The 14,964-nt window shown below is 39.7% G+C and overlaps 1 protein-coding gene across 1 annotated transcript in view; it reads left to right on the top strand.

The window, feature by feature from the left end:
* PHLPP1 (PH domain and leucine rich repeat protein phosphatase 1) overlaps positions 1-14,964 on the top strand; it is a 149,529-nt gene that overhangs the window by 102,886 nt on the left and 31,679 nt on the right. The window contains exons 5-9 of the mRNA XM_065629113.1: positions 5,451-5,597; positions 6,149-6,379; positions 8,307-8,509; positions 10,150-10,210; positions 12,030-12,125. Of these exons, the coding sequence (XP_065485185.1) occupies positions 5,451-5,597; positions 6,149-6,379; positions 8,307-8,509; positions 10,150-10,210; positions 12,030-12,125 (738 nt within the window). The remainder of the gene's footprint in view (positions 1-5,450; positions 5,598-6,148; positions 6,380-8,306; positions 8,510-10,149; positions 10,211-12,029; positions 12,126-14,964) is intronic.

Below are 14,964 nucleotides of genomic sequence, written 5' to 3'. Positions count from 1 at the left end.
TCCAGTGTTTGCTATATTCTGGTGTTACATTTATTTTCTCAGCTCTGTAGCCTCAGAATATTTTTTTTTTTTTGCTATTTATACTAAAGAAGACACTTAGAATATGTTGTTTCTGTAGCTTCACTGCTTTTGTTTTATTCAGCTTGTAAAGACATTGAAGGAAGAGTTTGGTTTTGTTAGTGCATCTTTGCAAACTTTCATGACTGGTTGTGTTCTATGCACCTCCTGCCTACCTTTCTGAACTCAAGTACGTACCCTCATATGAATACTTGGCAAAAAACAGTGACATTTAATTAAAGAAAAATGAATTGCAAACTCAAGTCTCTAGAAGTCACTATGTGGGCAAGATTGCAAAATTGGTTTAATGCCTGAAACACATTAGATTTTTTTGAATTGTTTAAATTGGAATAGTGAACTCCTTAATAGTAGTAGGAGAAAAACAGATGGCACTAAGAAATATGCTATAAAATATGAGTTTTTAAAATTGTGTAGTTCAAAGTAGAAATTGCAGTTATTAATTGGATTCAGTTTAGTGGAACTACTAGCTTAGGTACAGCAGTGTCTCTTCCAAATAATGCTTCAAAAAGTGATGAACGTATTTATAGAATCCCGTTATTGAGCGCCAGCCTACTCTGATTTACTTCTCTGTTGCTTTCTGATGCAGCTTCCAAAGTAAGGGTTTTCTTTTCGTGTATTAAAATGTGTTTCAGTTTGGAAGGCCGCCCCGGATAATGATTTGAATTTCAAATATAAATTTCCAATAAAGAGAAGGAGAATATATTTTCTTTTTTTTTCTAGGAATTTTTTCTTCCTCTGAGGATAGTCTTTCCTCACCCAATGAAGCAGTGTGTGTTAGGTATGTGCAAAAACTGAGAACTGCAAAGTACAGTACTGCAGGTTCAGATTATTTCTACTAACAAAACATACTTTTTTTTCCTTGTCTTTATGGTCTTCTTACCAACTATCTAATAGAATAAAAGCTTTATTGTTGTCTTAAATTTGAAGGTAGTCTGAATTTTACGTAACGTGTGTGATTACTTGTATATTTTGAAATATAACTGCCTAGATTTAAGGTTATTCCTTTCTGTGCAGGCAGTCTGTTCTGTTATTTTTTTTTTTAAATCTACCAGTTAATTTCAGAGTATAGACTCAAGTCTATAAGGCTATGGATGGGTGAATTTGATGCACCTACAAAAAGGCAGTAAATTGGACCATTTATTTCCAAGGAGGTAATCAGTGCATCAGGTTCATATGGAAATTCACTTCATGTTTAAGTCAGTGGCTGAAAGAGCAGGGGTTCGTGAAGGTGGGAAGTTGTAGTTCGGTTCCAACACTTGCCACAGTGCTGCTGGGCAGGTGCCATTGATCTCCTGAGAAATGGTGCTGGAGCTGAGGGACACTTAGGCTTGTGCTTGAAACACTGATGTTCAGCTGCAACCACAGAATAGTCATGAGAGCCCAAATACTGGAGATATTATTGGGAAAGTGGTTGTTTTGCTTCAGTTGAGTCCTTTGTGAAGCCATGAATCCTGTTTTGGTTGTAATAAAATATTGCTTTTCAATTGCTTTTAGTAAGAATAGGGCAGGACTGGTTTTGTCAGGTGAGGCTTTCATGGCTGCATTCCAATGATGGCATATGGCCAATTTGAATATACTTTGCCCCCCATCCCTCCAAACCTAACGGAACACAAATGCTGTACTGTGTAATGGAAATTTCTCTGCTGTGCGCATCGGGTAGATGTGAATTGGAAATGAGCATGTCAGTTCATTGCTCTGCTGTGATACAAGCTTCTCTTGTTAGCCCCTCTGCTCATGTTGCCTACGTCAAACTAAAACAGCCACCCCTGAAGTGGCAGCTTCAGGATTAAGTATGTGGCCATTTTTTGACTCAACTGTGGCAATTAGTGTTCAGTCATATTGTGTGTTTAAACTCAAGGGTCAACGTGTCAAGATTTTGCTCTAACTTAAAGTAGGGCTATTTTTGATCAGAGAAGTGGGTGTTTATATATTGGTCACTAGAATAGAAAGCTTAGCAAGATGACTGAATGTAGCTTGTTGAGAGATGCTGTTCTTCAGATTCACTTTTTTAAGCGATGACAAAGTCTAGAACCAGGGAAGAAGAGAGAAGAGGAAGGAAAGCATATGCATGGACTCGATATGAGGTTATTACACAGTCATTCCTCAAACAAGTGGTGCTGTACTTCCCTTCTTCCCAGTAATGCTGTGGAGGTAGCGTTGATGTGTGCCCCTGCTTCTGGTGGGAGTAAAGATCTGTGTGTGAGAGAACAGCAAAAATGTTGCTCTGTAAAATCTATTTAAAGCTTGACACTATGCAAACTCAGCAGCAACAAAAAAACTTGTGCTACTGACTGCAAATCTATGTAGATATAAGCAGCACTATAAACAATTCAGCATTTTAAATGTGCAGCATGACAGTGCTCCATAATGGAAGTGCACCAAGCCATTTGCGATGTGGATAGTGGGGAGTGAGTGGCCAAAGATGAGAGGCAGACTTAGATCTTAACTTTGAGCAAATGCCTGCTAGTTTGGCTTAGTAATGTTCTGTACTTGACAGTGCTCCAAGAGAAGAAATGTGACTTCAGCATTTTGCAAATGAACATGTTTACGAAGAAGGAAGACAATACGTCTTTTGTGCCAGTTGTCTTAAATTAACCTATTTAACTAAGCTTATGGTGTCTGTTAGGTTTTCTTTGAATGTGATTTAACTATGAACTCTCCTTTGTGGATTACTTGACATATGTTTACATGTGCATTTTCACTTCTGCATGAGTATATACAATACTGGATGTCCTACTCATCCTCTTTTACATACTATATAGACCTGTTAACTAGTTCAGCTCATGTCGTTAGTAATTAGATTACTCACATAAGACCCTTTATAAACACACATTAAAACATACATTAGGGTAGTAGAGATGTAATCCAGATACATTTCAGGGGGGCTGATTTTATTTTCTACACCCTGTTGCCCCCCCCCACACACTTTGACACGGGACAATTGTACACAAAAATGTGTGCAGAAAACCCTGAAGCCAAGCACTGTGTTGGACTTAGTTAACGTACTATTTATCTTCCTTCACCTCCCCACCTGCCCCAGTCCTCCTTCCTCTGTGTATTAGCTTCATCTTCTGTAATTTCATCTCAAGCCGTATTTGGGGTCTTCTAGTAGATGGTTGTTTTTACTTGCTGAGTGGGCAAAAGCCCTGAGACTGTTCCTCTGAGACTCCAGAGCAGCCATAGGTAAAGGCTGTAGCCTCAGTGTTGGTTATTAAATGAGTTAATTCTTTTTTCCTGGTTGACTTGAAAGTTGAAATGGTTGCATTTTGATGTTTCTCCAGCACCTTAGTTATTTTGACTTCATCTTCCTGTCTTCACTGCTATTTTTGCACTTACCTAAATACTGAAAAAAGAAGTGATTTCTAAAGGCCCCAGAATCTCCACTACTTAGAGCACTCTTGTTTGTATTTGCAGTTTACTTTGAGGAAGATGTGGGACAGCTGTTCCACCACAGAATCACCTCAAATTTCAAGGCAGTATATCCGTGGCCTAAATCTACAGTTATCTTCAAGATAAATGCAGGATTATTGGTTCGAATTCTAGGTTCAAGATTTTTAAGCCTTTATTTCAAAATTGAGAAGTAAGAAAGTATAGTGTTTAAAATGTGCCATTTTTTTTTTTCTGGCTAGCAGCCCCCATTAACATGAGCTGATTTACCCTAGACTCCTTTTTATTTTACAGTTCTCTCTCTAGAGATACATTAGTCATTGTTTTTACACAGTAGCATTTTTTTCCCTGCAGCAGTAATTTGATTGCCGGATTTCATTTGGTCTCTATCTAACTGTGTTCCAAACTTCTTCTGCCTCCAGCATGGCATAGGGTGTTCAAAAATCTGTGAAAACTCCAACCATGACTTTTTTTTTTTTTTTCTTTTACCCTCCCTCCCATCTTTGCACCAAAATTGCCAACAGGGAGCATAGCGTTTCCTTGCTTGCTGCAAGCCTTCGTAAATGTGAAGCGTATTTGTAAACTTTACATGTATTTACAGCTGTCTTTTGGGGTAAAAACCTCACTTCACTTAAAACTTCCATTGAAATACAACAACAAAGGCACTACCCACATTGTGCTGTTAAGTCGTAGTCAGTGGCGTGAGTTTGACTTAGGTGATACTAATGGTGCGTGCCAGTGAATTGCAGTAGCTGGTAAGGATTTTTAAGACTCTTTCAGTGTTAAAACTCTTTAACTTTTTAACACTTGCTGCATTTTCTGTCCATTTTTTTGGTCAGGGGAGGACCAAGTGCATTGGGGTAAGAATGTGCTGAGCTAATGCAGAGGCTGTGGTTGTGCTACCACACGCCGTCGGAGGTCACTTTCCTGTGGAACAGCAGGGTTCATAGGTGCAGTTTTGCTTCCATCGCCGTGTTATATAAAAGCTTTCTCACACAAATAAAGGTCCTGAGCCTTAACGAAGGGAAAATGAAGTCCAAATAAAATGTCCTGGCATACAGCATGCTAGAAAAGAAACTTCCTCCCATGTACTGGAATCTGGCACAGATCTTTTCATTCATCCTTTTGCTTGCCTTTAGGCATACCTCCCAGTGGTTGTTAGGCAACCGTAATAATGTTGTTGAACATGCGGTCTGGCTAATTGGATTGTCCCCTTCTTGGGTTTTTTGTTTGAACGGTCTTGGTCATCTTTAATAAGGCAAGCACATGCAAGTTGCTTTGTTGGCTGATGCGATAAACCATGGGGCTTTTTTAAGAGTTCTGTGACATGTCAAGGACAAAATTTTGAAATCAGTGTGATCGTTGACATCATACTTAATCAAGAGCATAAATTTGCCTTTCTCACTACAGAAGTCTTGTTAAATTCTGATTTAATTCAGCACATTTCCCAGTTCTTTTCAAACCAGTGTGTTCTAAAGAGAATTTTTAGTTGAGTGACAGTATCTACTCACGTGAGTAGAGCTGAGCTGCACCGCAAAAATTTAGTGTTCAAATAGGCTGAGAATTTCCTGCGCCTTGTAACCAGTGTCACAAGGGTAGTCTTGCTATCCAGATATGTGTTCAGAAAAATAGCAGTGCTTTAGTTCAGGATGAGATGCCACAGAAGAAATTACATATATCATAAGGATGGCAAGGGTTTTGTTCTTTGTTCTACTCATAGGAAAATAGATTTAGCATGTTGTTCAGGAGGGCCTGTTCCATGCCAGGTTAATGTGAGTGAACTCTTGCAGGTAGTGTTGAACTTGTCTGGTAGTTCCCATGCTTGTTCTGAGTGCATAAACTAAAAATGCATGCAATTTGCATTTAAATAACCAGACTTACCTTGTATTAATTATTGCAAGGCAACTTCGTGTTGTTTATGTTCCACTTAATTCTCTCTTCTTTTTTTTTTTTTTTTTTTTTTTCTTCTTCTTATCTCATTGTAGATTCACCAAGTTGAAGAGCCTTAACCTTTCCAATAATAATTTAGGAGACTTTCCTCTGGCGGTCTGCAGTATCCCAACTCTGACTGAACTCAACGTGTCCTGCAATGCCCTCAGAAGTGTTCCAGCAGATGTAGGCGAGATGCACAAGCAAGTACTTTCTTAAAACTTAACATACACAGGCTGATAATACAGGCAACAAGCAGTTTCATGACCCTGTACATAATCTTGCTATGAGAAACAGTTTAAACCTACTGGGCTTGTCAGGGAAGACTGGCTTGTAGATCTGTATGGAAGTAGTTGTGAGCTGTGGGTGGAGGGGAAACATTTTTGTGTCTCAAAGCTTTTCCAGTCCCCAGTATTTGACAAAAGGGTCACCTTCATGGTGAAGATAATCTTTAAACCCCCTTGCTTTATGTATTTCAGCCATCAAACAAGTTGCAGTTCTGGAGATGTATGAAGATGATACAACTGTTTAGCACAGCCTGCATTTTGTAGTTGCCAAAGCTTTTAATTATTTGGTTGATATCTTCTGTAGCAGATGTGAAAACATTATTCCCTAACACTTCTCTTTCTTCTGCCCTTTTGTATATCTTATTTCACTGTAACTGCAGCAGATTTATGTGTTTATAGGAAGGAAAGGTTATTTAACAGGTCACTCACTTTCTTCACTCTCCCTTCCCCTCCCTTGCCTTGAATAGCTTGCAGACATTTTTGCTGGATGGCAACTTTCTCCAGTCCCTTCCTGATGAATTGGAGAATATGCATCAGCTCAGCTACGTGAGTCTGTCCTTCAATGAGTTCACCAGCATTCCAGGGGTGCTGGAGAAGCTGACTGCCATGGATAAGCTCTGTATGTCAGGAAACTGCATGGAGACCCTCAACCTACAGGTGTTAAAAAGGATGCCTCATATTAAACATGTGGATCTAAGGTACGTATTTGAAAAAGGGGAGAAATAGGTGGGTCTAAATTATCAGTGTTGAAATAGTTTCTCTTTGGCTGTCAGAATAGCCCCTGGATATGAATCTCATGTGTTGGTCCATTGAACCACCTTTCTGGCAGTGTCATGTAACGCACAGCACTTGCCATGACTTAGCAATCATCCTTGAGGTAGAGGTAGCATTTAAGGGAGTCACTAGATAGGAAAATGAGGTTGAGGGAAAATTAATATTTACACTGAAAGATAGTTCTAGTTGGTGCGGTGTTAATATAGTATAAATGATAGTCCCTGACTCAAAAAGCTCCTGTCTGAAATGTTACAGATGTACGAGATGAAGAAAAGGGCAGTGAAAAGGAGAGTACAAAAAATCTATTTTAATATTTCTTAATATGTTAAAAAGGCTGGTGCACCATGAGTTACACTCTGTTATTGATTCCCTCAGCAGGGTCTAAACAGATCCTAATTACAAATGGCTCTGGTAGGAGGTGGTTCTTTATTCTTGGGGTCTTTGGGGAAGCCAGCTTCTGCAATCGGCTGGGCAATGCTCATTTGAGAGCCTGGGCCATGAGGTCCAAATTACAATGAATTTTAGAACCATTTAGCTAAACTGAGCTCTTCAAGCTAAAACTTAGCATACCATACTGCTGTGTAGCTGTCAGCCTTTGCCATCAAGGAACGGCTAACACAAGTTAAGAAAACAGTTAAAATAGACAGATGAATTCCGAAGTGTATATGATGGAGTTAAAATACATGTGTGTGTATGTATGTTAAAAGCAAATAAATAAACTGGTCTTAGTGTAGGGGTGCTGTGATTGAGCTGGCCACGAGCTTCAGCATTGCAGTTCCAGCCCCCTCCCATATGCCACATCCTTTCTGCACCAAGCAGTGAACAGTGGTTCTTTGTAATGCTACCTGCAATAGTAAATGTTGCATGTGTCTGTAAACTGTTTTTGCTGCTCAGTGAAGTGCTTTCCTTTGGTGGAATCAGAAGGAGGCATTGCTTGTAAACTGTAAACAGAAAAAGTAGGCTGTAGTATTGGAGGGGACATATTACTCATGTTCTTTTAACTGGAAAATGTAGCTACTCTGAAAATACAGCTGTTTTACAAGGGGCAACTCTTTGAAAGCAAGAATAGCAACAAAACTGCAGATTTATGCCCTTATCCTCACCAGAGGGGCTTAATGGGTGATGCTTAGTGTTCTGGCCAGAGCTGAGGATTGGAAACTGAACTCATTGGAGTGCTCTGCCATCTCAAATGTTGCTGGGTTGTGGATAATCATATTTCAATTGTATCTTCTGGGGAAGTTGTCGAGTATTGGCAGCATCAATGCATTGCAGTGAAGGTATGATAAAACCTGTTCTCTTGATCTGACAGACTCACTTGTCTTGGGTTTTTGCTTTGTTTTTTCACAACACCAATTTTCAGACCTCTGAATTTGCTTGGTGTGGAACATGGCGAAGCGAGAGGCAAATATGGGAATTCATAAATCTCAGTTTGGGCTTTCAATAAGGCAAGAGACTCCTATCTGCCAGGCTCTTCCAGCAGATGGTCATGATAGGCCAGCAGGAACCGTATAGGGTCTGTTCTTTTCCAAACTATTGGGCACAAATAACAGCTAGCTCATCTTTTATTTTTATAGACACAGTAACAGTAATATTTACGTATCAGTAGTTTTCGAAGTAGTTTAGAAGGGAGCTTAGTACCATCATTCCGTTGTCATGATGGATAAAACAGCAGAGCTGATCCATCCTGCTTTTTAAAATACCATAGCAAAGGGGAAAATATTTAAAATCAACCTTGATCAGAACCTGGAGGCATGCTAGTTTAATCCAGCACAACTGATCGTAGAGTGAGCGTTGGTTTGCCAGTAGGAGCCTGGCACATAACTACACTTAATCTCGTTTTTTGTCTGCAAGATTGAATTCAATTAGGAGATTGGAGGCTGATGAAATAGATTTTCTGCACCATGTGACCCAACTGGATCTCAGAGACAACAAGCTTAGGGAGCTGGATGCAACGGTTTTTAACAACGTTGAAGTGTTACACTGTGAACGGAATCAACTGGTAACCCTCAAAATCAGTGGATATTTTCTCAAAGCGCTGTACGCTTCCTCAAATGGTAAGTGCGTTTTCAGGGCAGCTGTGCTGTTGTCATCTGACTTCTGATTTTTGGACCTGGTTCTCTGTGGGATGCTTATGGAGTGCAGTGCACGTAATCAGGAGGCTTTTGACGTGACCCTTGAATAAAAGGTTTTCATGTGTGCCGTGTCATGCTACTGGCAATTCTGAGCTTCGAAAGTGACTTTCACATAACACTGGGCTACTGATTTGGAGGTTTCAGAACTGTGAAAATCTTAAAATTTGGGCTGAAATTGCTTTCTGTGTTAGCAGGGAGGGCTCTTGAATTTTTTAGTTCTTTGGGTTGTATTAATGTGGTGTTTTACCAAGGCAAATAGGGAATTTATTGCTTTTCTCCAGAGTTGAGAAAGTTTGAACAAGTAGCCACTTGTGAGACAAACTGAAACAATACATGTTTTTGCTACTACCTCTAGCTGTTTACTCTGACCAGAAAGCTACAAAATCTATAATGAGTAGCTTCATTTGTATTCAATAATAAAAGTAATGCAGCATTTTCACATTGAATAACTCCTGTGTTCCATGAGTAGGATTTGTTTGATCTGTCTCTGGAAGCTGTTGTTTCTTAAAACACAGTTTTCACCACCATTTTTATTGTTTAGAGTAGTATGGTATGGCATAAATAAAATGCAGACTCAAAGAGCTGTGAATTTGCTGAACAGTCTGCACTGCCTTTAAAAGGCTGTCGTCTTAATGATAGCCAAGCCTGTGCCTTCATTAACTATTCATGCCAGGATCTTTGTAGCTGAGAAAAGTTAACATTCTGAGCATGTGCTGTGCAATGTGAGCTGAGAACCCAAGTCAACCCCTATCTTGCAATCAGCTGCCTAGTTGTTCTTGCTGCTCCTCCTGGCCGTCCTCTCTTTGCACCTTCAGCCGCCTCCTTTTAGTCTCATCTTCCAAAGGAACCGTGATGCTTGTTACATTCTCACTTTAGTGGATCTTTCTGTAGGCTCAAATAGATGTCTGCTGGTTTTGTTTCAACCTTAATGCTAAGCATTAACTGCCTAAAAACCTTAGGATATGAAATATCATGGAAGCACTCAAAATACAACATCACTAGCAGCAGTTGAGATGCTGTCAAAGGTCTGGTCTGTAAGGCTGCCTGCAACCAGGAACCCCACAGGGATGCAAAGGCTCATGTAATGTGTTGAAAAATACTCGTGGTCTTGCCATGACCTGGAGTACCCTGGGGTATTCTGTAACTTGCTGTTCCAGAGTGAAGAGTCTCCCTTCCATTCCTGTTCTATTAGTGACCAGTGGAAAAAAAAAGTAGAGCAGGTTACGCCTGACTATTCTGGGCAGAGGGTGACAGAGGTGAAGTTACAGCTCTGCAACAAAAATGAAAACATGAGAATTTGCCATGAAACTTTTAAAATTCTCCAGTTTTTCCTTTCTAATCAGTTATGCCGTGTCTGTCATAGCAAGTACAACCTGATATAGCAAACATACTCAGACATAATAATAAAGAAACAAAACTCAGTTTACAAAGATCCTCGGAAGGCTTTTAGGTCACTGACTTGTTCTGAAATCTCTGAGTGTTAGTTGTTTAAAGTAACTCTTATGGATCAACCATTTAGGTGCAAATCTTTATCATCACTTTGTTTTTATTTTTGCCTCTAGAACTTATTCACCTTGATGTGTATCCAGTTCCTAATTGCCTGACTTATATGGATATTTCTAGGTAAGAGTATGTTGTTGTTTTTTTTTTTCTTGGGCCTGTGGCATATACATCAGTGAGGTTTATGGAAAAATGACATTTCCTGGTGTTTTACTGACAGGGAGTAGGGGCAGGAATTGGACCTTAAGATGTGAGAAGACTGATTCTCAGAGTTAGAGGGTGGGCTTTTTTCTGCTTCCCTGTTTCCTTTTTGTAAATCCACTTTTTAATTTTTTTTTTTTAGTGCTAAAAGCGGAATGTGCCTTTATAGTTAGAGTTTCCCTGATTTAAAGATTCCCTGTCTTATAGAGATATAACATGGTGATTCAAGTGTGCACCGATATGAGACGTTTCTTTCTGGCTGCATCTATCTATGTCACAAGCCCAGCGTAGGTGACAGTTTGATAGTTTCCTCATCAGTTCAGCGGCTCCTGCAGCTCCTGGTTGTTCTCTGTGGCCATGGCTGCTGCGGGAATGTTTGCAATTGCCATTTGAATGCATCTGTAAACCTCACCTTAATGAGTGAGGTGGGGTAAGGGAAGAAATGGAAAAGAGGGTGTCTTAGTTTGTTTCACAATTTAAGGACTCAATCAGGAAAACACTTTATACATGGGCTTGTTTAAGGAATTACTCATCTGCATGTTGGGGTGTTAATCTCATTCATTAAAAAGCCTGCTTAAAGCACTCTTAAACTGTTGGGGGTGATCGTAAGCAATTAGTGAGTTAACCTGGGCCAGTGGTCACAGAAATTTCATCAGCCATGAGTTATTGTCCACCTAAATGTAGCACACAGGTGTGACTAAATAAGTGTGATTTACTGAAAAGCATTCTTTGTAAATCTATGTTCTCCATTTAGCTGTAAATGAAATGGGTTGCAAAATGCATTATTTTGATCACAAAACCGTTTTTGTGAATCGGTTCAGTGATGGCATTGTAACAAGGTTAAGGTGTCTTTAGCTTCTTGGCTCACTTGGAATTTGGGAAATCTGTTTGAGATTGGAAAGGAAGCTATCTGGCGATAAGAGGGCTTGGTTTGCTATCAAATATTTTGGTTAAAGGCTATTGTGTGAATAAACTATAGGATACAAGTACATGAACATAAATCAGTGTTCATGCTGTGTAAGGTCCTATTCCTGAACTTCAAGTCTGGGAAGTAGTGGATATGTCAATGCACATGCACACAATCTCCTCCATGTATTTTGTGCTGCTAATTTTTGTCTTTAAGGCAGGATACATGGGTGCCTCACTGTGCCTTGCTGAATGTTTTCAGGGCAATATTTGGAAAAAACTTACCTCTAAGAAATTAATTTTTAGAAGGGTTATTTTCTGTGAAGACAAACACAAGAAAAGCTAAATGCTTGGCTTTAAAGATACACATGCACAAAAATATTCCACTATTCAGTGAGATAGCTGAAGACTGGTAGAGTGCATTTTAGGATTGAATTTATGGGAGATGGAGAGGTGTGTTTCAACTGTGTAGGGTATGAATATTTTCTGAGGAGTATCTCACAAATTTCTCCATAGAGAAGCTTCTTCATCCTCAATGCTCTGATACTCTTAAAATTTTCCCAATAATTTGGAAGCAGCTTTTTCCATTTTCTTAGTGGCTGTACATCTAGGAAGATAATAATGCTGTTGTTAGCTGTCTTGTCCCCCCTACTGAGAACCTTACTGCACTGCTAATGCCCTTAGAGAAGGAGAGGTGATAGAGTCTCATGCAAAACATATTATATAGCAGATTTATTTCCTGCAGGTATCTGTATCTCTCTTGAGGCTGTATTCTTAATAGCCTTTACATCTCGATTATTGTTTCATTATACATCTTTGTGTTCTTTATTCATAGAAATCACCTGGAAAACCTTCCTGAGTGGGTGTGTGACAGCAGGAAGCTGGAAGTGTTGGATGTTGGCTACAATCAGATACGTGAGCTGCCTGCCCAGTGAGTCTTTCAGACTAGTTGTACAATGTGGAAATAATTGCTGATTCAGTGTTTAGCTTGTTCCAGTGACTGTCAGGCCTGTTTTATCTTTTGTTTGATTTTATTTTTACCTTGTGGGGTGTCGTCATGCCTCAAGCTTCCACCCAGCCTTTCTTCTTTTACTTTCATGCAGAGAAAGCAATACCTTTGAACTCCAGGTGGAAGTTTTGAAGCTATTCATGTGGCTGCTCAGGCAGGAAAGCCCTTCATTTTTGCCTTAACTTTGCATGGCAGTATAGAGATCCAGAATTTCTTGTAACTTAGTTTCAGTGGTGCCTGGAGACTCCAGTTCACAACCTTGTTTGAGTGAAAAAGGGTTGAGAAGAAAAGGTAAAGCCTCATCAAGCAAGCAAACTCCTGCGAGTAGGGCAGTCGCCTTCACTACAAAGATGATGTCTTCTCCAGGAGTCTAAACTTAAAATTGATAAATACAAATGGAAAGGGTAGGAAGGCAAGTGAACAGGAAGGAAGATAGGAGTTGAGTTTAAATAATGAATGGCTCATAGTGTTTGTTTTTTCTAGAGAGGCCCGTTCCAAGTTAGTATGCTGGTCAGGTGCTGGTCCCTGACTTCACTGGAAGAGAGCTGTTGTTCTTGACTGCTCTACACACTTTGAGAGAGATTTTGTGAAAGAGGGGGAGCATACTAGGCACAAAGGGTGAAATTGCGTGGGCATGTGCAGAGCCATTGAAGATTGTAGACAGCTAGTATATGATGAGCTATTAAATATTTTCCTTACAGAACTGTATAGCACAGAAGAGCATCAGAAACCAAAAAGGAGAGTTTTGTCGGGGTCAGATGAACGTGCCATATGGTGTAAACTGGCAGTTCTAGTGTCAGAAATGGGAAGAGAATAAAATTCAGAAATGTGGGCAGAAAAGGATGTGTGATTTACTAAGCGAGCTAACATGCAGATTATTAATCCCTCTATTTTTTCACACTAAGTGAAACTGCGCCTACTCAGAAGGTGGGGAGAGCAAAAGTTCATTTGCCTTTCACTTGCACTTCATAACAACGAGGAGTATCAAGGCAAACCGGATATCTTTTGGAGATTAATGATTAGCTGAAGTTAGGTACAGTCAACATCCCACTTGTCTTCCCTGCCATCTTATCATTAACCCCAGGAAACAGCATATCTTTGAAAGTTCATCTTTGTAGTATGTGTCTAGATAGCTTAGCTCCTAATAAGTCAGCTCAGTTTTAGGGCCCAGTTCAAAACACAGGCTTTGAAGGTCTGTTAAACTTTAGGGAGATTTGCGTCTGGATTCAAATGCAAATGGCTCAGGCATATAGACCTACTGTTAAGTATCAGGTAAATACTGTAGCCCAGTAAGTATGTTCATGTGCACTGCTGTGTGCTTTTCTTTCTACAAGGAACAGCACTCTGAAAACCTGTGAACTGAGTGAGCAGGACTCTCCTAGGAGGATGCTTGCAATTCTAACACAGATTTTCAAGCTTTGACTGACCAGCAGTTTCTAGGAAGGCTGAATGAAGGCTGCACCTAATCTGAACAAACTACAGTTGACACTATGTGCATTTGCCTCAAAACAGAAAAACAATCCTTGAAGACAAAGAGTTGAAGCAGTTATTTAGAGGAATGAGTACTAAAATTTGTCTCAATTAAAGAAAATGGGAATGATATACTCTGGGCTGTAATGCAGCCATTTCTGCTTTAAGAGTACTGAAAAATAACAAAAAGCATACTTAGTCTTAGCTATGCAGGACAAACTTATTGTCATAAAACTGACAATGCCAAAGATTCTTCAAAGAAAGTGGAAATGCTTCAATTAAGAGTTGCTAAAATTACCTTACTGCCACCAGCGAACAGATGTCTGTAGGTATTCTTGCTCCTTTTTGTTTGTATTTTAGAAGATCTATTTGTATTTAACATTGTATTAACATCTCTTGAGCAGTTGCTTACTAAACGAATTGGTTGAATGCTTTCACCAAATGATGTTTTCTCGGAAGGTGCTGATGCTGAGTGGTGTGCTCATCCTTGCAAATTTTTGATCCCATCAAAACTTTCCATGGGAGTCAGGCAAGTGGGGAATCTGCCCATAGGGAAGAGCAGTCCCAGCATCCTTATTTGCCCCCTAGCCTGAGAACTAGGTGGCCCAGGCTCATCAGGACCTTACTGAAATGCTGGTGGTTCAACCTCTCTTCAGGCAGCCCAGTTCCTTTGGTGCTTGTGTAACTTCGAAAATAAGAGAAAACAGACAAAAACCCCAAAGACTTACTCAGTTCTTTTGAATTATTTATAAAATATATTTTCATGGAAAAGCTAATTGCTAAGGGTTTTGCAATGATTTGAACTTTTTTTTATTTTAAAATGGCACTGCCCCTACCCATCTAAAAAAACTCAAAGGTGATAAATTGTTTTGGAGATCTTGTCAACCAGTTCTTTTTCCTGTAATGTTTGGTGTTGATGATACTGGCCAGTCTTGATTACAAAAGGAATTAAAACAGAAAGGCAAATCCATAACTGAGACTCTCAAGTAAAAGTAGAGTGAAATAAAAATGGTTAAATGACAAAAACATAATAGATATACCTATCTATTATGCTTATGGTAAGTCTTTTCACCCCGTGTTGAGCCTCCTGGAATGATTCAGCTGGCTGTTGACTTGTGTCCATGGTCATAACACAGACAATCCAGCCAGCTGAGATAACTGTTAACACTGGCACACAGACACGGAGTGTGATGGTATCTGTCAAGGGGAAAATACTCAGCATACCTCGTTGATTATTTTGGCACAGTAATCCGATGACCTGACGTATGGTAGAGAAGGGGCAGGGAGGCTC

This window comes from Caloenas nicobarica, chromosome 2, assembly GCF_036013445.1.
Source record: "Caloenas nicobarica isolate bCalNic1 chromosome 2, bCalNic1.hap1, whole genome shotgun sequence".
Classification (NCBI taxonomy): domain Eukaryota; kingdom Metazoa; phylum Chordata; class Aves; order Columbiformes; family Columbidae; genus Caloenas; species Caloenas nicobarica.
This window is presented reverse-complemented; position numbering and strand designations above follow the sequence as displayed.